Raw genomic sequence first — 22,834 nt, 5'->3', positions numbered from 1 at the left:
CCATGACCTTACTGCTTGCTTGTCTCAATTCCCTAGACCAGTGGTTCTCAACCTTTTCCTTTCCACTCACATACCATTTTAAGTAGTCCCTATGCCATCGGTGCACTGGGATTAGTAAGGGGTTGTTTAAGGTGGCACGTGAGTGGGAAGGGAAGGTTGAGAATCACTGCTCTAGACCCAATTGTTACAGAAATATTTTGCTTGAGAAAAATTGTCATTGGCCCATTTCCTTTGGTGTTATGAAACCATGCACATAACGAGTCAATTAGGTACAATGGTGTACCGTGGTTTTCAAACTTTTTCCATCTTAACCAATTCCTTACCAATCACAGAACATAGGGAATTCTTAAAGTGGTATGTGAGTGGAATGAAAAAGGTTGAGAACCACTGCCCTTTTCCTGAGTAAATACAGATGCAAAAAATATTATGATCTCCTCCATCTCTTCTGGTCCACATATAATCGACCACTCTGCTCTTCAAGAGGACAAATTTTGGCCCTTCTATCCTTTTGCTCTTAATATACCTGTAGAAACCTTAGGAATTTCTTTTGCCTTATCTGCCAAAACAACAAAGCAACCTCACGTCTCCTTTTAGCTCTCCTGATTTCACTCTTGAATTTTCTTGCATTTTTATACTCCTCATGTATACCATTTGCTCCTTGTACATTGTATGAATTCCCCTAAAAACTCTCAATCACAACAACCAATTGGAGCTGCTGCAAAGGCAGCTAATGTTAACGTGCATCTGACAGCTGGCATATCCACAATCAGCACTGGGCAATTATCACCTCAACCTTCACCTCCAACTTCTTTCAACGATACTGCTCTATGGTCTCCTGGAGTGCCACAGGTGGTGTCTTCCTTGCAGTCACTTAAGCACGGATCAAATAAGAGTCAGACAGTGGTTTACCATAGTTCTTGCAGATATATGGTGATCCTTTTGTGTTTCTTTCCTTTCATTTTCTCTTGTCATCGTAATATCCCAGTCCTTGGCCAAAGCTGCCAATTTGTTGAATTTCCCTACCACATATCCCTGCATTTTTCTCTGGTCCATGTACCTATCTGATAATCTCTTAAATGATCCTATTGTACCCTCCTCCACTGCCATTGCTGGCAGTGCATTCCATGTACCCACACACACAGAGTCAATTAGGTATGATTAAAACAGTGGTTTTCAAACTTTTTCTTTCCACCCACATACCACCTTAAGAAATCCCTTACTAATCATAGAGCACCTATGGCATAGGGATTACTTAAAGTGGTATGTGAGTGGAAAGAGAAAGGTTGAGGACCACAATTCTAGCTCTCCTAAGTCCTTTCTTAAAGTCTTTCCTGGCAATCTTGTAATTCTCTAGAGATCTATTAGTTCCTATCTTCCTAAACCTTTCATAAGCTTTCTTCATAAGTAGATTTTCTACATCCCTTGTACACCATGATTCTTTTACCTTATCATCCTTTCCTTTTCTCAATGTTTCCTACACATTTGCCACATTTCTGCCAGGCTTTTCCCGGAGTACGTCTGCTAACAATTTATGCTCCCAAGCTCCTGCCTAATAGCATTCCCCTACCCCAAATGAAGGTTTTCCCAAATTGACTATTCCAGCCCTTCTTCAGCTCCATGGCAAAGGAAAGAGAGTTGTGGTCACTTTCTCCAAAATGTTCACCCACTGAAAGATCTGACATCTGACTTGGTTCATTTCTCAATACCAAGTCAAGTATGGCCTCTGGAGGAGTCACGTGATGGAGTAGTGGCCGGTCAGGGAATTCCAGCCCTCTCCCGAAAAGTTAAAAAAAACCACACAAAGCACAAAGGTACAAGATTAAAATTTACAATAAAGTAAAAATAAAGGTGAGAAGAAAATGGCAGCGAAGAGAAAAAGTCAAAAACAATGGGAAGAAAAGAGGAAGAAAGAACGTCGGAAGAAGAAGGTGAAGGCCTTACCTGTCCGAAGAGGCCCGCCGCGGAAAGAGAAGCCCGCTCCCTTAGGTCAGTGGAAGTCCCGGGCTCGGGACTACAAAAATGGCTCACAGAGCCGAGAAAAAGTGCGCAACCGCGCATGCGCGAGGAGTCGCTCATGCGCGATGCGCATGAAAAAAATAACACTGACGGGAGGGGGGAACAGCTGCAGAGTCGATCTCCACAGCTGAGAGAGACACCTGCAACACAGCAGCAGGTGCAGAACACAGAAAATAACGACAACAAGAAAGAAGAGGGTAAAAAGAAAACAAGGAAACAACAGATGGTCAACCCAGAGGAAGAAGAAGAAGAACAGAAAGAAATGGAAGAAGAAGAGAAAGGCAAGACAATGGATATATCTTTTTTTAAAGAATATATGGAATCAGTGATAGAATGGCAAATACAAGAATTTAATGAGATAAAAAGAAGGATTAAGAATGCAGAAGAAAAAAATGAATAAAATAGAAATGGTCATGTCCGAGATAGGAAAAAGAGTGGAAAATATGAAAGAACGAGAAATAATTGTAGAAATGGAAGTAGAGGACTTAAAAGAGAAATTAGAAGAATCTAATAAAAAAGTTAAAGAAGCACAGGAGCTGTTAGCTCAGAAGATAGATATAATAGAAAACTATAATAGAAGAAATAATATAAAGATAGTGGGCCTTAAGGAAGATGAAGAAGGCAAGAATATGAGAGAATTTATAAAAGATTGGATTCCCCATGGTCCTAGGAAGACCAGAATTACAGGAAGAAATGGAAATAGAGAGGGCACATAGAACTTTAGCCCCGAAACCACAACTGCTGCAAAAACCAAGATCCATTTTAGTAAAATTCTTAAGATATACAACAAGAGAAAATATATTGGAGAAAGCAATGAAGAAAATAAGAGAAGACAAAAAGCCACTGGAATATAAAGATCAAAAAATTTTTTTCTATCCAGACATAAGTTTTTAACTACTGAAGAAGAGGAAGGAGTTCAATACAGCAAAAACGATCTTATGGAAAAAAGGATATAAATTTATGTTAAAGTACCCAGCGGTACTTAAAATAGTTATTCCAGGGCAACAAAACAGACTATTCTCGGATCCAGAGGAAGCAAGAAAATTTGCAGAACAACTACAAAACAAGCAGAGAGTGCCTGTCCCGCATCGGACTTGTCAGCCACAAACGAGCCCGCAGCTGACATGGACTTTTACCCCCTCCATAAATCTTCGTCCGCGAAGCCAAGCCAAAGAAGAAACATGAATGTATCCATATTTAGAGGAAAATATATAGAGTATAGATAAGAATTAATAAGGGAGGGAAAGGGAATAGAGGGAATAAGGAGGGAATTAAAAGAGTCACCTTTGTTACATATGAAAATTGAAATATTTCCCGGGGGGGGGCTGGGTGGGGAGGAATTACAGTCACTGCAAAATCGGTTGACGTTTGCGAGTGAATTCGCAAATCCAAATGGAGAGGGGAGATGTGGTTGCCTGACAAGGGATAAAGGGCAACTCAGGAAGGGGAGGGGAGAATGGGGTTAAAGAAGTTTTAAATAGGAGAATAAGGAAAATGTTTGATGTTTTAGAAATGTTGTCTTATAAAGTGTTCAAAACAAGAAAGCAGAAATGGATAAGAAGGAAAGGTGATGATGGAGAAACGGAAAGGGAAGATAAACAAAGTATGAAATGGCTACGCTGAACTATATGACTTTAAATATTAACAGAATACATAACCAAATCAAAAGGAAGAAACTGCTAAATTTACTGAAAAAAGAAAAAATTGATATAGCATTTGTGCAAGAAACACATTTAACTGAAATGGAGCACAAGAAATTAAAGAGAGATTGGGTAGGACATGTAACAGCAGCTTCGTATAATTCAAAAGCAAGAGGAGTAGCTATATTAATTAGTAAAAATGTGCCAATTAAAATAGAAGAGGAAATAATAGATCCAGCAGGGAGATATGTAATGATAAAATGTCAGATATATTCGGAGTTTTGGAATCTACTCAATGTATATTCACCAAACGAAGAAGATCAAAAGTTTATGCAAAATATTTTTTTGAAGATAGCAGATACACAAGGGAACATATTAATAGGAGGGGATTTCAACCTGAATTTGGATTCAAATATGGACAAAACTGGGAAAAAAAATTAACAGAAAGAACAAAGTAACCAAATTTATAATTAAATCGATGGAAGAAATGCAACTTTTGGATATATGGAGGAAACAACACCCAAAGGAAAAGGAATATTCATATTATTCGGGTAGACATAAAACATACTCAAGAATAGACCTATTTTTGTTATCAGCTCGTATACAAGATAGAGTAAGAAAAACAGAATATAAAGCTAGAATATTATCGGACCATTCACCCTTGATATTGACAATAGAGTTAGAGGACATCCCTCCAAGAATGCATAGATGGAGATTAAACTCCATGCTACTTAAAAGGCAAGATTTTAGAGAATTATTTGAAAGACAAATTAAAATGTATTTTGAAATAAATACGGAATCAGTGAAAGATAAGTTTATACTATGGGATGTAATGAAAGCGTTCATTAGAGGGCAAATAATAAGTTATGTAACCAAGATGAAGAAGGACTATAATCAGGAAACAGGGAAAGGGAAATAGTAAATATAGAAAAAGAATTAGCAATGAAGGAAGATACAACTAAAAGAAGAGAATTGGCAGATAAAAAAATAAAATATGAAACACTACAAACATATAAGGTGGAGAAGAACATAATGAAGACAAAAAAGAAATATTATGAACTAGGGGAAAAAACGCACAAAATTCTAGCATGTAAGCTTAAGACAGAACAAGCTAAGAAAATGGTATTGGCATCAAGGAAAAAAGACAAACAAATCACATATTATCCAACGGAGATCAAGGAAAATTTTAGAGAATTCTATGAACAATTATACCAAACTGAAAACGAAGGGAAAGAAGGCAAAATAGATCAATTTTTAACTAAAATTGAACTACCAAAATTATAAATAGAGGAATAAAATAAATTAATAGAACCATTTGAAATAGTAGAAATACAAGAGATAATAAAAAAATTACCAAATAATAAAACACCAGGAGAGGATGGATTCCCAATAGAATTCTATAAAACATTTAAAGATTTATTAATTCCTCCCCTCCTGGAAGTAATCAACCAGATTGATAAAACACAAAGCTTACCAGATTCATGTAAAACAGCAATAATTACAGTAATACTAAAGCAAGGGAAAGATCCACTCGCACCAGCGTCATATAGACCAATATCATTACTTAACACAGATTATAAGATAATAGCTAAACTATTAGCAAACAGATTAGCAGAGTATGTACCTAAAATGGTAAATCTAGACCAAAATGGATTTATTAAAAAAAGACGCACAACAGACAATATTTGTAAATTTATTAACTTAATTCATGCAGTAGAAGGGAGTAAAGCACCAACAGTAGCAGTTGCTTTAGACGCAGAGAAGGCCTTTGACAGAGTAGAATGGAATTATTCATTCAAAGTATTGCAAAAATTCAGTTTACCAGAGAAGTATATTAATTGGGTTAAAGCATTATATAAGGGGCCATTGGCAAAAGTGACAGTAAATGGATATATATCAAAGCAATTTAACTTAAGCAGGTCAACACGGCAGGGATGCCCATTATCACCCTTATTGTTCGCGTTAGCTATAGAACCACTAGCAGAATTGATAAGAACAGAAAATAATATAAAAGGGATAAAAATAAAAGACAAGGAATATAAAATCAGTTTATTTGCGGATGATGTTATAGTATACTTAACAGAACCAGAACTATCAATAAAAGAATTATATAAGAAATTGAAGGAATATGGAGAAGTGTCGGGTTACAAGATTAACGTAAATAAAAGTGAAGCAATGCCTATGAATAATGCGGATTTCTCAAAATTTAAGAAGGAATCACCATTCAGATGGAAAATGCAAGCAATAAGATACCTAGGTATACAAATAAATAAAAATATCGGCCATCTATATAAACTCAATTATTATCCACTAATGATAAAATTACAGGATGATTTAGAGTATTGGAAAGATTTACCATTAACACTAATAGGAAGGATAAACTGTATTAAAATGAACATTTTCCCAAGGATATTATACCTATTTCAGGCATTGACAATACACTTGACAGAGAAATTCTTCAAGGAGTTAAAGAAAATAATAAGGAATTTTTTATGGAAAAGGGGGAAACCGAGGATAGCCCTAGATAAACTAACAGAATGGTATAAACAAGGAGGCTTACAACTGCCAAACTTTAAAAATTATGATAGAGCCGCACAATTAAGATACCTATCAGATTTTTACCAAACAAGGGAAAAGCCTGATTGGACTAGATTAGAACTAGATCTCTTCTCTTTCTCTTTGGCTTGGCTTCGCGGACGAAGATTTATGGAGGGGGTAAAAAGTCCACGTCAGCTGCAGGCTCGTTTGTGGCTGACCAGTCCGATGCGGGACAGGCAGACACGATTGCAGCGGTTGCAAGGGAAAATTGGTTGGTTGGGGTTGGGTGTTGGGTTTTTCCTCCTTTGCCTTTTGTCAGTGAGGTGGGCTCTGCGGTCTTCTTCAAAGGAGGCTGCTGCCCGCCAAACTGTGAGGCGCCAAGATGCACGGTTTGAGGCGTTATCAGCCCACTGGCGGTGGTCAATGTGGCAGGCACCAAGAGATTTCTTTAGGCAGTCCTTGTACCTTTTCTTTGGTGCACCTCTGTCACGGTGGCCAGTGGAGAGCTCGCCATATAATACGATCTTGGGAAGGCGATGGTCCTCCATTCTGGAGACGTGACCCATCCAGCGCAGCTGGATCTTCAGCAGCGTGGACTCGATGCTGTCGACCTCTGCCATCTCGAGTACCTCGCCGTTAGGGGTGTGAGCGCTCCAATGGATGTTGAGGATGGAGCGGAGACAACGCTGGTGGAAGCGTTCTAGGAGCCGTAGGTGGTGCCGGTAGAGGACCCATGATTCGGAGCCGAACAGGAGTGTGGGTATGACAACGGCTCTGTATACGCTTATCTTTGTGAGGTTTTTCAGTTGGTTGTTTTTCCAGACTCTTTTGTGTAGTCTTCCAAAGGCGCTATTTGCCTTGGCGAGTCTGTTGTCTATCTCATTGTCGATCCTTGCATCTGATGAAATGGTGCAGCCGAGATAGGTAAACTGCTTGACCGTTTTGAGTTTTGTGTGCCCGATGGAGATGTGGGGGGGCTGGTAGTCATGGTGGGGAGCTGGCTGATGGAGGACCTCAGTTTTCTTCAGGCTGACTTCCAGGCCAAACATTTTGGCAGTTTCCGCAAAGCAGGACGTCAAGCGCTGAAGAGCTGGCTCTGAATGGGCAGATAAAATAGGGGAAAAGATACCTGAACACATATTATATAAATGGGATGAAAAATTGGTACAATGTAGGAGTTCTCCAGTATTACATCATCTACTCAATATTTGGAAGAAGATTCATGTAGAAAGGAATAAAACAAATGACCAATTACCAAAACTAATATTGTCGCAAAATATGTTACTCCCTTTTACAATAGATAACCTTTCCTTTAGAGAATGGGAGAAAAAAGGGATCAAAAGAATAGAAAATTGTTTTTCAGGAAATAGATTATTATCCTTTGAACAAAAGAAAGATAAATACAATATAACTCAAGATACAGTGCTGGCATATTACCAATTGAGATCCTACTTGAAGGACAAATTAGGAAGCAGTCTGAGGTTACCAGAGGGAAGTAACTTTGAATATGTGATTACAGGTACAATGATAATCAAAAGATTTATAACAAATATGTATATTAAACTGCAAGAAAAGGAGAATGAGGAAACAAATGGTAAAACTAAACAAAAATGGGAACAAGATTTAAATATAAAGACAAAAAATGAAACATGGGAGAAGTTATGTTCTGGAATGATGAGAAATACAATAAATACGAGGTTACGTATGATACAATATAACTGGATACACAGACTTTACATTACACCTCAAAAGTTAAATAAATGGGACCCAACAGTATCTGACAGATGTTTTCGATGTAAAAAAGAAATGGGAACAACAATTCATGCAATCTGGACATGTGAGAAAGTGGAAACATTTTGGGAAAATCTAAACCAGATATTAAATAAAATTACAGAAAACGATATACCAAAAAATCCATAGATCTTCCTCCTAAGTAACATAAAAAAACAAAGAATTTGGAATTGATTTGGATGGTGCACAAAAAAGATTTGTTAAGATAGCTCTAGCCATAGCAGAAAAATGTATTATGTCAACTTGGAAATTGGAAGATAATTTGAAAATACAACGATGGTATATAGAAATGAATAAATGTATTCCATTAGAAAAAAATTACATATAATTTAAGAAATAATATTGAAATATTTGAACAAATATGGGAGCCTTACATGAAACACAATAGAGAAAACCTACCGGGAACATTCACTACCTAAATTAACGAAAGGAGAAGGAAATGAAAAGAATTGACTCAGTGGAATTTCTTGTTTATTTTTATTGAATGACAACATTGTTTGACTGGTTTAATGTATCTTAGATTTTGTACTTTAAATGGATGGGGGGGGGAGGTAGGGAGGGTGGGATGGGAGGAGGGTCGGGGGGAGAAAATGACACTGTATATATTTGAAAAGGATAATGTATGTATCATGGTCAATGTGGTTTATGGTGTGAAAAATAAAAAATTTAAAAAAAAAGTATGGCCTCTCCTCTAGCTGACCTATCTACGTATTGTGTCAGGAAATGTTCCTGAACACACCTAACAAATTCCATTCCGAGCAAACCTTCACTCTGAGATGGTGCCAATCATTCAAGTCAAGTCCAGACAAATTTATTATCATCTGATTGCATAAGTACAACCCAACAAAGTAGCGTTCTCCAGTCCTTGGTGCAAAACATGCAGACACACAACCAAACATAACATGCATACAAACAAACAATGCACTTGCAGGACAAGTATTCAAATATATACCAATAAATTAATAAATACTATTTTATGAATATGGGAGTCTCGGATGGTTAGTGTGAACAGTTCCTTTGGTTGTTCAGCATTCTCATTGCCCATGGGAAGAAGCTGTTCCTCAGCCTGGTGGTGTTGGCTCTGATACTCCTGTATCTCTTCCCCGACGGGAGCAGCTAAAGATGCTGTGTGCGGGGTGCTCAATGATTTTGTGTGCCCTCTTCAGACAATGATCCCAGTAGATCACATCAATGGGGTGGAGGGAGACTCCAGCGATCCTCTCTGCCACTTTTATGGTCCTGTGGATTGACCTCCGATCCATTTCTTTGCAGCAATCAATATTAGGGAAGTTAAAATAACCCATCACAACAACCTTGTTATTTTTGCACTTTTCCTGAATCTTTCTCCCCAATTGCTCCTTGATGTCTCTGTTACTATTGGGTGGTCCGTAATGTACGCCCAGTAGGGTTATTTCCCCTTCCTATTTCTGACCTACCCACGCTCACTCAGCAGACAACCCCTCCACAACTTCCCCCTTTTCTGCAGCTATGATATTATCCCTGTATTTAATTTAGACTCTACACCATGATTAGTAAAATGATCATCCAACTAGGTAGAATGATGCCAGCCAGATGTTATATCTTTACTCATTGAAAATAGGTGCAGGAGTAGTTCAACCCTATACCGCCATTCATTTTGATCATGGCTGATCATCTACTCAGTACCCAGTACCTGCCTTCTCCCCATACCCCTGATCCCCTTAACCACAAGGGCCAAATCTAACTTCCTCTTAAATATGGATAAGGAACCGGCTTCAATGGATTCACCTCTATCTGAGAGAATTTTTTTTTCTCATCTCAGTCCTAAAAGACTTCCCCTTATCCTTAAACTGTGTCCCCTGGTTCTGGTTTTCCCCAACATCGGGAACAACCATATAAATATCTTCTTTGGCTTGGCTTCGCGGACGAAGATTTATGGAGGGGTAAATGTCCACGTCAGCTGCAGGCTCGTTTGTGGCTGACAAGTCCGATGCGGGACAGGCAGACACGATTGCAGTGGTTGCAGGGGAAAATTTGTTGGTTGGGGTTGGGTGTTGGGTTTTTCCTCCTTTGTCTTTTGTCAGTGAGGTGGGCTCTGCGGTCTTTTTCAAAGGAGGTTGCTGCCCGCCAAACTGTGAGGCGCCAAGATGCACGGTTTGAGGCGATATCAGCCCACTGGCGGTGGTCAATGTGGCAGGCATCAAGAGATTTCTTTAGGCAGTCCTTGTACCTCTTTCGTGCACCTCTGACACGATGGCCAGTGGAGAGCTCGCCATATAACACGATCTTGGGAAGGCGATGGTCCTCCATTCTGGAGACGTGTCCTACCCAGCACAGTTGGATCTTCAACAGCGTGGATTCAATGCTGTCGGCCTCTGCCATCTCGAGTACTTCGATGTTAGGGATGAAGTCGCTCCAATGAATGTTGAGGATGGAGCAGAGACAACGCACAGAAACAGGCCACTTCGGCCCTTCTAGTCCATGCCCACCATCTTCTCCCACCTATTCCCATCGACGTGCACCTGGCCCATAACTGTCCACACCCGAACACACCCTGATGAAGGGTTCAAGTCCGAAACGTGGCCGATGTATCCCTACGTCCGCTCCACAAAGTACACTGTTTGACCTGCATTGTGTTTTACAGAGATTTTGTTTACCTTGGCGCAGATAATGTGGGTGGAAGGGGCTGTTCCTGTATAGTGATAGGGACCAGGAATCTGGACGTTGTCAGACCGCTCTTGCCTGGCCAGAATGGAGCTGACGGGCCACCTTACTGCATCCAGCCTGTCCAATCCCTTAAGAATTTTATACATTCCTATAAAATCCCCCTTCAATTTTCTAAATTCCAGCGAGTATAAGCCTAGTCGATCCAGCCTTTCTTCATATGCAAGCCCTGCCAGCCCTGGTATCAATTTAGTGAACCTTCCCTGCACTCCCTCCATGGCAAAAATGTCTTTCCTCAGATAAGGAGACCAAAACTGCACTAGTTTAATGGTGAATATATGACTCAAACATTAGTGGACTTTTAAAATTGCTATCACTCTATCTATTTATTATTTATTTTCTAGGTTGGAAAAGCGAACAGAGGAATTGACAGCTCAGTATCAGGCATTGGAGCAAAGTGCAAGGAATCTCCTGCAATCCTTTGAACCACACAGTGCAAACATTGCAAAACAAGTGGATCAGGATGAGATGTGGTCGTTGCTTTTGGAACACAGGTGACATAAGAATAGCCAAATCTCACAAGGATTATTTGATCCTGCTAATTGAGAGATTTAAGGAAGATTAATTGGTTTTGTGTGATTGTGAAGACATTTTATTGGACAACTAGGAAGATATTGTTTCATCTTGTATTCGTATGTGTGAGTTCTAAGACAACACATGGATGAAGGAACAGGTTATTTACTTTAAAGTTATTGTAAACAGCACCATGAGGCTGCAAGTCTCCATGATGTCTCTGCATATTGTGTGTCAGCCCCCTGCCGGAAGCCAAGTCTAATCAAACAGTAAGGCATTGCAACCTAATTCTTTTTCGGCTTACTTCAACTGATGTCATGTGAATTATACTCTAGTCTTGAGGAAGTCCAAAAGGAAACTGATTAACGGCAGGAAAGAAGTTGTCCTTGATTCTGTTTTCAAGCAAAAGTATCTTTTGCCAGTTGAGAAGAGTGTGACCACAATGGGATGGGTCTTTTAATATGTTGGCAGCTTCTCTGAGACAGTGGGAGGTCAGTGAAAGCTGAGCTGCTTTCACAACTCTCTGCAGTTTCTTGCAATCTTGGGCAAAGCAGTTCCTGTACCACATAACGAGGATATTTTCTGTGTACATCTGTAAAAGCTGGAAGAAGAAATCGAGGACATGCCAAAGTACCTCAGGCTTCTGAGAAAGTATAGCCTTTGGTGCACTTTCTTGGTTATGATCAACCTCTTTCCTTCCCAAACAGCAGGTACTGCCAACCCTAACTAGCCTTGGAAAGGATTTGATGAGCCATTGCTATGTCCTCCACAGAATGTGGTCTCATAATGTGAGGGAGTGAATTGCAAGTCTTAGACCCCACAATAATGAAGGGATGGTGATATATCTTAAACAAATAACTAGCAAGGCTAAAATGGCTGTGGAAAGCAGGATGAAGGAGAATTCCAAGGAATGATGCATTTATATTAGGAGCAAGAAGGAATCTGGGGAAAAGATAGATCCACTCAAGGCCAGAGAAGGGAATGTATGCTCAGAGCCAGAGGCTGAGGTCGATGAATATTTTGCATCCGTAATAATCAAGGAGGACATGGTTGATGGTGAGAGTACTGAGGAGAGTTTAGATATTTTAGGGCATGTTGAAATTAAGGAGGAGTTAGGTATCTTGAAAAACATTAAGATGGGTTAATCCCCAGGGTCTGAACATTTCATTGAGCATGTGCATTAAGGACCTCCCAGAAGCCCACATTTTAATTCCATCAATACCACACTGACATGTCTGCTCATGGCCTCATTACTGCCAAATTGGAGGGAACAACACTTTATATTCCATCTCAGGTGTCTCCAACCAGATGGCATCAATATCGATTTCAATTTCAAGTAATCCACTCCCCTGTCTCTCTCTTTCCCTACCCTGTTTCCTATCTTCCTGCTCCACATCTCCTTCCCTTCCTTCTATCAGGAAACGACCCCATTACTTCTCAGGTTCTTTCTCTTCTACCCTCCCACCAACATCCACCCATTACATCTTACCTGTTAGCCTGTGCTTCAAGTTCAAGTTTATTTATCATCCAATTGTACAAGTACAAGCCGTCAAAGCAGCGTATGTTCTCCGGTCCTCAGTGTAGAACACTGCAAACACACACACAAACATAACACACTTCATCCCTTTCCTTTTCTCCCTCCTCCCTTTCTACCTTACCCCCCACCCACTTTTTTTATTCAGGTATCTACCAGTTTTTCCAGATTCCTAACAAAGGGCTCATCCTAAAACGTTGATTGTCTTTCACTTCCTATGGATGTTGCATGACCTGCTGAGTCTCTTCAGCATTTTTATCTATTGAGCGATTAAAATTCTTGGCTCATGAGATAAATTTGAACCTGGAGATTCCGGAATATGGAGTTTAAAAAAAAATTAGCCGGAGAACTCCGTGGGCTGAGCAGCATCAGTTGGAGAGAAACAGCGATTGTCACCATTTTTGGGTAAATTTCCTTCATCTTGAATGTTAGCAATTTATTTTTAAATGTAGACATACAGCATGGAAACAGGCCATTTCGACGCATGAGTCCGTGCCACCCAATTTTCACCCATTTAACCTACAACCCACAGTACGTTCCAAACAGTGGGAGGAAACCGGAGCCCTCGGGGAAAACCCATGCAGATATGGGAGGCACAGACAGTGTGACATTTGAACCCCGGCCTTGATTGCTGGTGCTGTAACAGCGCTGTGCTAACTGCTACACCAACCATGTCACCAAATCTTTTATTTCTCCCCACACAGACATTTGCTTGACCCACTGAGTTCCTCTGGCAGATTATTTTTAACTGAAGATGAGATTTGATACTTTCAAAGTAATTTTTATGGTTGATTTAATAAAGCTGTTGATCTAAAATTCCTGATGTGTACCAAAGTAAAACTCATCTTGTGTTCTTTATTTTATATTTAATAGGTTCACACGTGTGGAAGTCAATCTATTCTTCAGTTATGTTGTTGACATGCTTCAGTCTTTGCATTCTCGTGTGTTGGAGAAAAAACCAGGCTACGTCAACATTCTTCCCACTTTCTCTTCGATCTTGAAAAGGAAGGCTTGGGATAAGGACCTTGAGGCCACGTGGATAAGTGTGTGTTCTGGACTTGGTTTGGATGACTCCGATGAAAAGGCTCTGTGCACATACTATGTGACCTTCTATAATGAGGCTGAGTATTATCCAGCATCTGCAAGAAAGATGTACAATCAGAACATCAAAGAGGTGTTAAACAAGGCTGTGTCTAGCCATATTCTACACCACTGTCTCCTCCAACTTGTGCAGTTGGCAGAAAAAGAAGACAGCGTGATGGTGCCTGACAATCAACGAGTCACTAATCCAAGCACAGCACAGCCTACTGGATCAAAGTGAGTGGCAAGGTGCATGTACAGCTGGAAACTACCTGTCATGGGAATACTTCATTATTCACATTGAAATATCTACCCTATTCATTATAAAGTAAATCCACGGATTCTTTGCAAGCCTGACATGTTAGGACTGTATAAAATAAGGCATATTGAAACTTCTCTGGAATCTCATAGGACGATTAGTAAACTTTCGGTTAGTTGAATGATTCTGTTTATTGAATCAAGTTTTCAATTTAAAAGTTCCTTTTATTGTCATGTAATAATACCAAAAAAGTAATAAATGCAATATATTTTGCCCATTGTAAAGGCAAAGAGACACCATTAGTGTTGCCAGATGTGCCGTCTAGTAAAATAAAAGAGAAGCAAAAGAGGGTCCCTTCAGAGATACTGAGGTTCCGTGGATTAGACGGTTCCTGTAGCTTCAGCAGCCTCACAGACTCCTGTTTGATCCATTGGCAATCCGAGCTCCAGATCCAAAACCTCCAATACTTCAGCACCCGAGGCCTTTTGGGAGCCCTTCTTGCCTTCGGCACCCTCTCAAATTCTGGTTCTGATACCTGGTTCTCATGAGCCACTCTCCAGCAGCCTGCAGTCCCTCAATCACATCGCTAGCAGCCAACTGTCTCTCCCAGGCTTCACTTTCTCATTGGGGGTGGGGGGTGGGTGTGTGTTTGTTGTGTTGAAAAGAGTATCAGGTTCAGCGGGATCACAGAGAGATGAGTCTGGACACAAGTGTTACAATCACACGTAACATGGGAAACAAACAGGGGAGGATGTTAAACAGTACTCAATTACTATTTCACGGAAGCAATGAGACAGACATTCACCTTGGACATCAGTTAGATGTTAGTTATATTCAACCCTACTCACACACTACCAACCCTGTTTCACTTAAGCAACGATATAGAAGTTGACCTTGGCCATCAGTTGACTCTGACAACTGTAAACCTATATTCGACCCCACTCACACACTATAAATGGAGTCTTACACCACGCTCCGGGTTCCCTGATCAACAGGGGTGCAGCTCAACTGCAATTATTGATCAATTGCAATACTATGGCTCAGCTTCAGCATAGTGCACACCTTACCTGCAACAGTGATGTCCACAGTAGCAATCTGGCATAGAGTGGTGTCTGGGGCTTGGACCATGAGGCAGAGAGAAAGAATGTGCTGCGTGCTAGTACAGTGTTAATCTGTGCTTCTAGCTAATAATGACCCTAGGTGATTTGAATTACCCAATAGCAAGGTGTGCACTTATGGGTGGCCAGAGTCCAACTAGGGCCCCATGTGGTCTCTCACCTGGAGTTATTGGGGTTTTCCGAGGCTGGGGTCGGGGGGGGGGAGTGTGGAGGTTACTGATATCTCTACTTGGCACCAGTGGGGTATCATGTCCGAGTTAAGTAGTCAGGGCGCACAGGAAGATAGAATCCCTGCAACATGACTGCAGTGAACTGCAAGAGGCAGTGCAGATTGCCCAAGGGCAAGTGACCAACTTAGAAATTAAAATCATGGAGGCAGCTTCGAAGATGCTTCAAGCAGCTCGCTGGTCTGACTCGCAGGTTGACTCAAGAAAAGTCCGAGCCATTGACCAGCGGGAGGAGGGGATCAACACGTGGTGGGGTGATGGGAACGTGTGGATGGATGGTGATAACCCTGAGGAAATCGAGTCGCACTACATACTTCCTCCTCCCTTCGTGTCTGAGCCTTTATGTCCAACCAGTGACCATGCGGTCCCAGGTCTGTTGAGAAGGATGCCCTGCTGACCCTCCAAAACGGGGAGATAGCCAAAACTGGAGGGACCTTGGTGGGCATGTAGGTGGTCACTGAGAGATAATGGAGTCCCAGGACTACTCTGCTCAGGGGGTAACCAGGTGAAGGGATCGATACCACCAGCAGCCAGGTGAACATTTAGCCATGCACCTGCTTCATTTGGGAAATGAGATTGCTCCAAATTCCTTTCTCTCTCATTGAGAAGTGAGCACCCTGGGTGGTTTGTCTGACCAGGCGTGGACTTTGTAATGAATCTTTTTTTTCTCTTTTTCAATCACCTTGAGCTGTAGGAATGATCTCTTATACTGTAAGTAGTGTCAGGTAATTGAACACAATCTGCTGATTCAAAGTTACAGTTTATCAGTAGAGTGTCACTGATCAAACAATAGTAAGAAATGTATATAAGCTGTATTTTGTTTCACTTGACAATGAGAGCATCTACTGGAACTTCCATTAACAAATGGGGTAGGAGCTTTTATTTAAAATCACTAAATTGGCCAACTTTCAGTCCTGTCACCTCCTGGCTATCATTACAAGAATCCAATAAAGGCACTTGTAGCATCCGTTTAAAGAGAATGTGAACAGAAACGGCATCCTGGTATCGAACAACATCCCAGAAAAACGGGGCCCTCCATGTACACCCTGGATATACATCTCCTGGCCTGTGCCCTGCACCTAATAGCCTGAATATGCCGGGATTGTCTGACATCAGAAGCTAAGCAGGTACAGGATTGGTCAGTACTTGGAGGGGAGACTGCCTAGGAACACCAGGCGTTGCAGGTTTCTGAGGGGCGCTGGACAAAGTGGCGACTCTCTGTTTGCCTTACAGTAGAGAAAAACAATTACCTTTACCACGGGATAGCATGGCAATGGGCATCTGGGCTTTGGGAGCATTCAAGCGTGAGGCCAAGGCGCGGGATGCGCAAGCCATGGAAGGGCTCTGGCACCTGATGGATGATCTTGCACTGCCTACTCGCAGACCTTGGTGGTAAGGGTGCTCACATTTGCCAACCAAGCTGGAGGAACCAGGCATGTGAGTTGGTGACCGAACAAATTCCTTTTTCTACCCTCCCCTCTTACAGTGGGGAGCAGCTCCCACAGCACCCTGCCTGTCTGGAATGTATGTATTGTGGGTGATCACGTGTCCTCCCCATCTGAAACTTATTTGGAAGTCACATCACTGGTCAGTCAAGGTTGGACTCCAGCCACCCATTAGTGCACACCTTGCTGTTGGCTAATTTAAATCACCCAGGGTCATTATTGGCTAGAAGCACAGATTAACACTGTATATAGTGCCTGCCTCATGGTCTAAGCCCTGGATATCGCTCCATGCCAGGTCTCTACTGTGGACATCACTGGAAGTGTAGCCCCGTAGTATTGCGATAGATCAATAGTTGCAGAGAGCCACACCCCTGTTGTTAAGGGAACCGGGTCTGTGAGTCCCTGTTTGTAGTGTGTGAGCAGGTCGAGTATAGGTTTACTGTTGTCGGAGTCCAACCAAAGTCTGAGGTGAATGTCTATAATCATCACTTAAGTGAAATAGCGATAGAGTCTTCTTTGGCTTGGCTTCGCGGACGAAGATTTATGGAGGGGGTAAAAAGTCCACGTCAGCTGCAGGCTCATTTGTGGCTGACCAGTCCGATGCGGGACAGGCAGACACGATTGCAGCGGTTGCAAGGGAAAATTGGTTGGTTGGGGTTGGGTGTTGGGTTTTTCCTCCTTTGCCTTTTGTCAGTGAGGTGGGCTCTGCGGTCTTCTTCAAAGGAGGCTGCTGCCCGCCAAACTGTGAGGCGCCAAGATGCACGGTTTGAGGCGTTATCAGCCCACTGGCGGTGGTCAATGTGGCAGGCACCAAGAGATTTCTTTAGGCAGTCCTTGTACCTTTTCTTTGGTGCACCTCTGTCACGGTGGCCAGTGGAGAGCTCGCCATATAATACGATCTTGGGAAGGCGATGGTCCTCCATTCTGGAGACGTGACCCATCCAGCGCAGCTGGATCTTCAGCAGCGTGGACTCGATGCTGTCGACCTCTGCCATCTCGAGTACCTCGACGTTAAGGGTGTGAGCGCTCCAATGGATGTTGAGGATGGAGCGGAGACAACGCTGGTGGAAGCGTTCTAGGAGCCGTAGGTGGTGCCGGTAGAGGACCCATGATTCGGAGCCGAACAGGAGTGTGGGTATGACAACGGCTCTGTATACGCTTATCTTTGTGAGGTTTTTCAGTTGGTTGTTTTTCCAGACTCTTTTGTGTAGTCTTCCAAAGGCGCTATTTGCCTTGGCGAGTCTGTTGTCTATCTCATTGTCGATCCTTGCATCTGATGAAATGGTGCAGCCGAGATAGGTAAACTGGTTGACCGTTTTGAGTTTTGTGTGCCCGATGGAGATGTGGGGGGGCTGGTAGTCATGGTGGGGAGCTGGCTGATGGAGGACCTCAGTTTTCTTCAGGCTGACTTCCAGGCCAAACATTTTGGCAGTTTCCGCAAAGCAGGACGTCAAGCGCTGAAGAGCTGGCTCTGAATGGGCAACTAAAGCGGCATCATCTGCAAAGAGTAGTTCACGGACAAGTTTCTCTTGTGTCTTGGTGTGAGCTTGCAGGCGCCTCAGATTGAAGAGACTGCCATCCGTGCGGTACCGGATGTAAACAGCGTCTTCATTGTTGGGGTCTTTCATGGCTTGGTTCAGCATCATGCTGAAGAAGATTGAAAAGAGGGTTGGTGCGAGAACACAGCCTTGCTTCACGCCATTGTTAATGGAGAAGGGTTCAGAGAGCTCATTGCTGTATCTGACCCGACCTTGTTGGTTTTCGTGCAGTTGGATAATCATGTTGAGGAACTTTGGGGGACATCCGATGCGCTCTAGTATTTGCCAAAGCCCTTTCCTGCTCACGGTGTCGAAGGCTTTGGTGAGGTCAACAAAGGTGATGTAGAGTCCTTTGTTTTGTTCTCTGCACTTTTCTTGGAGCTGTCTGAGGGCAAAGACCATGTCAGTGGTTCCTCTGTTTGCGCGAAAGCCGCACTGTGATTCTGGGAGAATATTCTCAGCGACACTAGGTATTATTCTATTTAGTAGAATCCTAGCGAAGATTTTGCCTGCAATGGAGAGCAACGTGATTCCCCTGTAGTTTGAGCAGTCTGATTTCTCGCCTTTGTTTTTGTACAGGGTGATGATGGTGGCATCACGAAGATCCTGAGGCAGTTTACCTTGGTCCCAACAAAGCTTGAAAAACTCATGCAGTTTGGCATGCAGAGTTTTGCCGCCAGCCTTCCAGACTTCTGGGGGGATTCCATCCATACCTGCTGCTTTGCCACTTTTCAGTTGTTCGATTGCCTTATATGTCTCATCCAGGGTGGGAACCTCATCCAGCTCTAGCCTTAGGGGCTGTTGAGGGAGCTGGAGCAGGGCGGAATCTTGGACTGAGCGGTTGGTACTGAAAAGAGATTGGAAGTGTTCTGACCATCGGTTGAGGATGGAGATCTTGTCGCTGAGGAGGACTTTGCCGTCTGAGCTGCGCAGCGGGCTTTGGACTTGGGGTGAGGGGCCGTACACAGCCTTTAGAGCCTCGTAGAAACCCCTGAAGTCGCCAATGTCCGCGCTGAGCTGTGTTCGTTTGGCGAGGCTAGTCCACCACTCATTTTGGATCTCCCGGAGTTTGCGCTGAAGATGGCTGCATGCGCGACGGAAGGCTTGTTTCTTCTCTGGACAGGACGGCTTTGTAAGGTGAGCCTGGTGGGCAGCTCGCTTCTTTGCCAGCAGCTCCTGGATTTCCTGGCTGTTTTCGTCAAACCAGTCCTTGTTTTTCCTGGAGGAGAAGCCCAGTACCTCTTCAGTGGATTGCAGTATGGTAGTCTTCAACTGATCCCAGAGGGTTTCAGGGGACGGGTCCGTGAGGCGGGTTGCAACGTCGAGCTTTGCTTTGAGGTTTGCCTGGAAGTTTCCTCTCGCTTCGTCTGACTGCAGTTTTCCAACATTGAACCTCTTTCTGGGGGCTTTATTGTTCCTGGGCTTTGGCTTGAAGTGAAGGTTGAGCTTGCAGCGAACCAGCCGGTGGTCAGTGTGGCATTCCGCGCTAGGCATGACCCTGGTGTGGAGCACATCTTGTTTGTCACTTTCTCGCACCAGGATGTAGTCCAGGAGGTGCCAGTGTTTGGATCGGGGATGCATCCAGGTGGTCTTAAGGCTGTCCCTCTGCTGAAAAAGGGTGTTTGTAATGACAAGCCGCTGTTCTGCGCAGAGCTCCAACAGGAGGCGCCCATTGTCGTTGCACTTGCCGACGCCATGCTTGCCCAGGATTCCTGGCCAGGTTTCTGAGTCTTTGCCGACACGAGCGTTGAAGTCGCCCAGGATGACAACCTTGTCGGCTGTAGGGGTACGTTGGATGAGGTTGCACAGGTCGGTGTAGAACTTGTTCTTTTCTGCTGGTTCCGCCTGGAGGGTTGGAGCATAGACACTGATGAGGGTGATGTGACGCTTGTTTTGAAGTGGGAGTCGCATGGACATGATTCGGTCCGAGAGGCCTGTCGGAAGGTTTTCGAGTTTGGAGGCAATGAAGCTCTTGACCATGAAGCCTACACCAGATAGGCATCGTTCATCCGAAGGCTTGCCAGACCAGTAGAGTGTGTAGCCCGCGCCGCGTTCTTGGAGGCTGCCTACATCTGCCAGGCGGACTTCACTGAGAGCGGCTATGTCGATGTCAAGTCTGAGGAGTTCATGTGCAATGAGGGCAGACCGACGTTCAGGTCGGTGGCTGTCAGTCTTGTCTAGCATGGTTCTGATGTTCCAGCATGCTAGCTTGAGTTTGTGAGCATCTTTTGAGGGGGAGGACGTGGAGGGGGAGGACGTGGAGGGGGAGGACGTGGAGGGGGAGGACGTTGAGGGGGAGGACGTGGACCTGTCCTCGGGCCTGCGCAAAGGAGCTTTTAGGTGGAGTGCAGTGCGCGCAGTACTGGCCCCACCCTTTACACCCATGGTTCGTGTGCCGTGGCCAAGCAAGCTGGGACGTGGCAGCGAGGTCCTTGGGTCGTAGGTTTTATATCGGAGTGGCCTTCTCCTATGCAGGTTTCTTACCCGGGCTGGAGGGGCCTGCCTCCCCTCCTAGGTCGGTCCATACTGCCCGGACCGGGGCCGAGGCCGCCGCAGTTCACCCTGTGCCTGGACTGGGGCCACCGCCTCCCACTCCCTGCCCGGACCGGGGCCTCCGCCTGCCTCACTCGACCGAGGCCGCCGTCTCCCCCTTGCTCCTGCCCGTATCGGGGCCGCCGCCGTCTACCCTTCGCCCGGACCGGGGCCGGGGCCGCTGCTGCTCTCCCTGTGCGATAGAGTACCATTTAATGATTTTCCCTGTTTGTTTTTGGTGTGTTAATTAAAGTTACATGTGATTGTATACTTCTGTCCAGACTCATCTCTCTCTGATCCCACTGAACATGACTGTTTCTGGTGCCTTGCTTTGTCCACTGCTCCCTTCATGGAAGGTCTGCAACCTTCATGGTGCGCTGCCCAGCACAAGTGCCGCTCTATGCTTGCAGGATGCTTAATAGTTGCGATTAAAGCCTGTATTGAGCCGTCAGCATCACAAGCAGGTAGTAGGACTCTGTGGATTAGCATTGTGTCTTCGCTCACCACTCTCCTGCTACAAGAGCCTTTATTGGATCCTTGTAATGATAGCCAGGAGGTGAGAGGACTGAAAGTCGGCCAATTTAGTGATTTTAAATAAAAGCTCCTACCCCATGTGTTAATGGGAGTTCCGGTAGATGCTCTCATTTTTTTCCCCCTTGGTTTACTACAAGGTTTCCTACTACAAAATTATTTTAAATGTGCATCTATTACGTGAACAATCAGACCATTTCTGGTGCTCCCGTGGAGGAGAAAATGGACACAGACTGGAAGATTGCTTAGTTGAGTACCTTGACAATAGCAAGGATCTCCCAGAGGCACCCATTTCAATTCGCCACCCCATTCCCTTGCCAGTGTGTCTATCCATGGTCTCATGCCAGACTGAGGCCACCCCCAAATTGGAGGAACAACACCTCATATTTCTGTCTGGGTACCCTCTGACCGGATGGCATTAACATCAACCTCTGATTTGCATTAGCCACCCTCTCCCCATCTACCCCTAAAGGCACTTTCAGGAGGCCAAAATATCCCGATGTAAAGTTGCATAAATACCCCTATGCAGCTGTCAGGTGGCCACCTGAACCCGGCCAGGAGGAGCACTGACCTAACCCTCCTCCTGCAGGTATATTCTCCAGCTTCGAGAATCCCCTGTTGCACCTGAAAGCAGCAGTGGATCTACGGCCACAGTCTTCTTCAGCTGGCATGTTCAGGTGACAGAAAGGTGTCTTCTCCACGGCCACCAGAATGTCCCAGCTGCACTCCCCCCGCCGCGTCTGCCGGCGCATGATCTGCGTCCAAGCGCCTCATGTCTCCTTTCCTCCAGCTCTGCCTTTATCCCTCTTCCCTTTGCTTCTTCTCCGCCAGCTCTGTACTCACAGAGCCAAGGCCTCCTCCCCCAATCACGCTCCTCACCTTTCCTCGCTCCAAATCTGAGTCCTCCCGCGCCGCCGCGAGCGCGCACGGGCCGGCCGCGCGCGCACGAGCCGGCCGCCCGCGCCGCCGCACTGCGACGTTGCACACCAAAAGCGGGGCAGTTCAAAGTGGCGGCCACGGGAAACCATCACCGCTTGAGATGGAGCCCGAGCGGACGCAATGAGCCACAAGAAGAAGGCAGAAGCCGAGGCCGCGGGCCCGCCGCCGGCCCTCAGTGTGGCCGAGTGCACCTGCCCGGTGTGCCAGGAGCTGCTGAGCGAGCCGGTGACCCCGCCGTGCGGGCACTCGCTGTGTCGGGACTGCTTCGAGCGCACGGTGGAAATCAGCACCCTGAACTGCCCGCTGTGCCGCCGGCGCCTGTCCAACTGGGTGAGGGCGCAGGCCCGGCGGGGCGGCCTGGTCAACACTGAGCTGGAGAAGCGAATCCGCCAGCAGTTCCCCCGGAGTGGGCTCGGGGAGCCGGCAGGAG

The 22,834-nt window shown here is 44.5% G+C and overlaps 2 protein-coding genes and 1 long non-coding RNA gene across 3 annotated transcripts in view; 2 read left to right on the top strand and 1 right to left on the bottom strand.

Moving 5' to 3' along the window:
* The window catches only part of LOC138742252 (single-pass membrane and coiled-coil domain-containing protein 1-like), a 26,456-nt gene extending 11,937 nt beyond the window's left edge, over positions 1-14,519 (top strand). Inside the window, exons 2-3 of the mRNA XM_069896375.1 lie at positions 11,033-11,182; positions 13,609-14,519. Coding sequence (XP_069752476.1) covers positions 11,033-11,182; positions 13,609-14,056 — 598 coding nt within the window. The 3' untranslated portion in view covers positions 14,057-14,519. The remainder of the gene's footprint in view (positions 1-11,032; positions 11,183-13,608) is intronic.
* Positions 13,582-22,419, bottom strand: LOC138742253 (uncharacterized). Its single transcript, XR_011344017.1, has 3 exons — positions 22,345-22,419; positions 20,887-21,127; positions 13,582-13,874 (listed from the first exon to the last, which is right to left on the bottom strand). It is a non-coding gene; the product is annotated as an uncharacterized lncRNA (long non-coding RNA).
* Positions 22,399-22,834, top strand: part of rnf168 (ring finger protein 168) — a 33,606-nt gene continuing 33,170 nt past the window's right edge. Inside the window, exon 1 of the mRNA XM_069896371.1 lies at positions 22,399-22,834. Within this exon, the coding sequence (XP_069752472.1) occupies positions 22,525-22,834 (310 nt within the window). The 5' untranslated portion in view covers positions 22,399-22,524.

This window comes from Narcine bancroftii, chromosome 9 (genome assembly GCF_036971445.1).
Source record: "Narcine bancroftii isolate sNarBan1 chromosome 9, sNarBan1.hap1, whole genome shotgun sequence".
Classification (NCBI taxonomy): domain Eukaryota; kingdom Metazoa; phylum Chordata; class Chondrichthyes; order Torpediniformes; family Narcinidae; genus Narcine; species Narcine bancroftii.
Note: the sequence above shows the minus strand (reverse complement) of the source record. Positions and strands in the feature narration are given on the sequence as shown.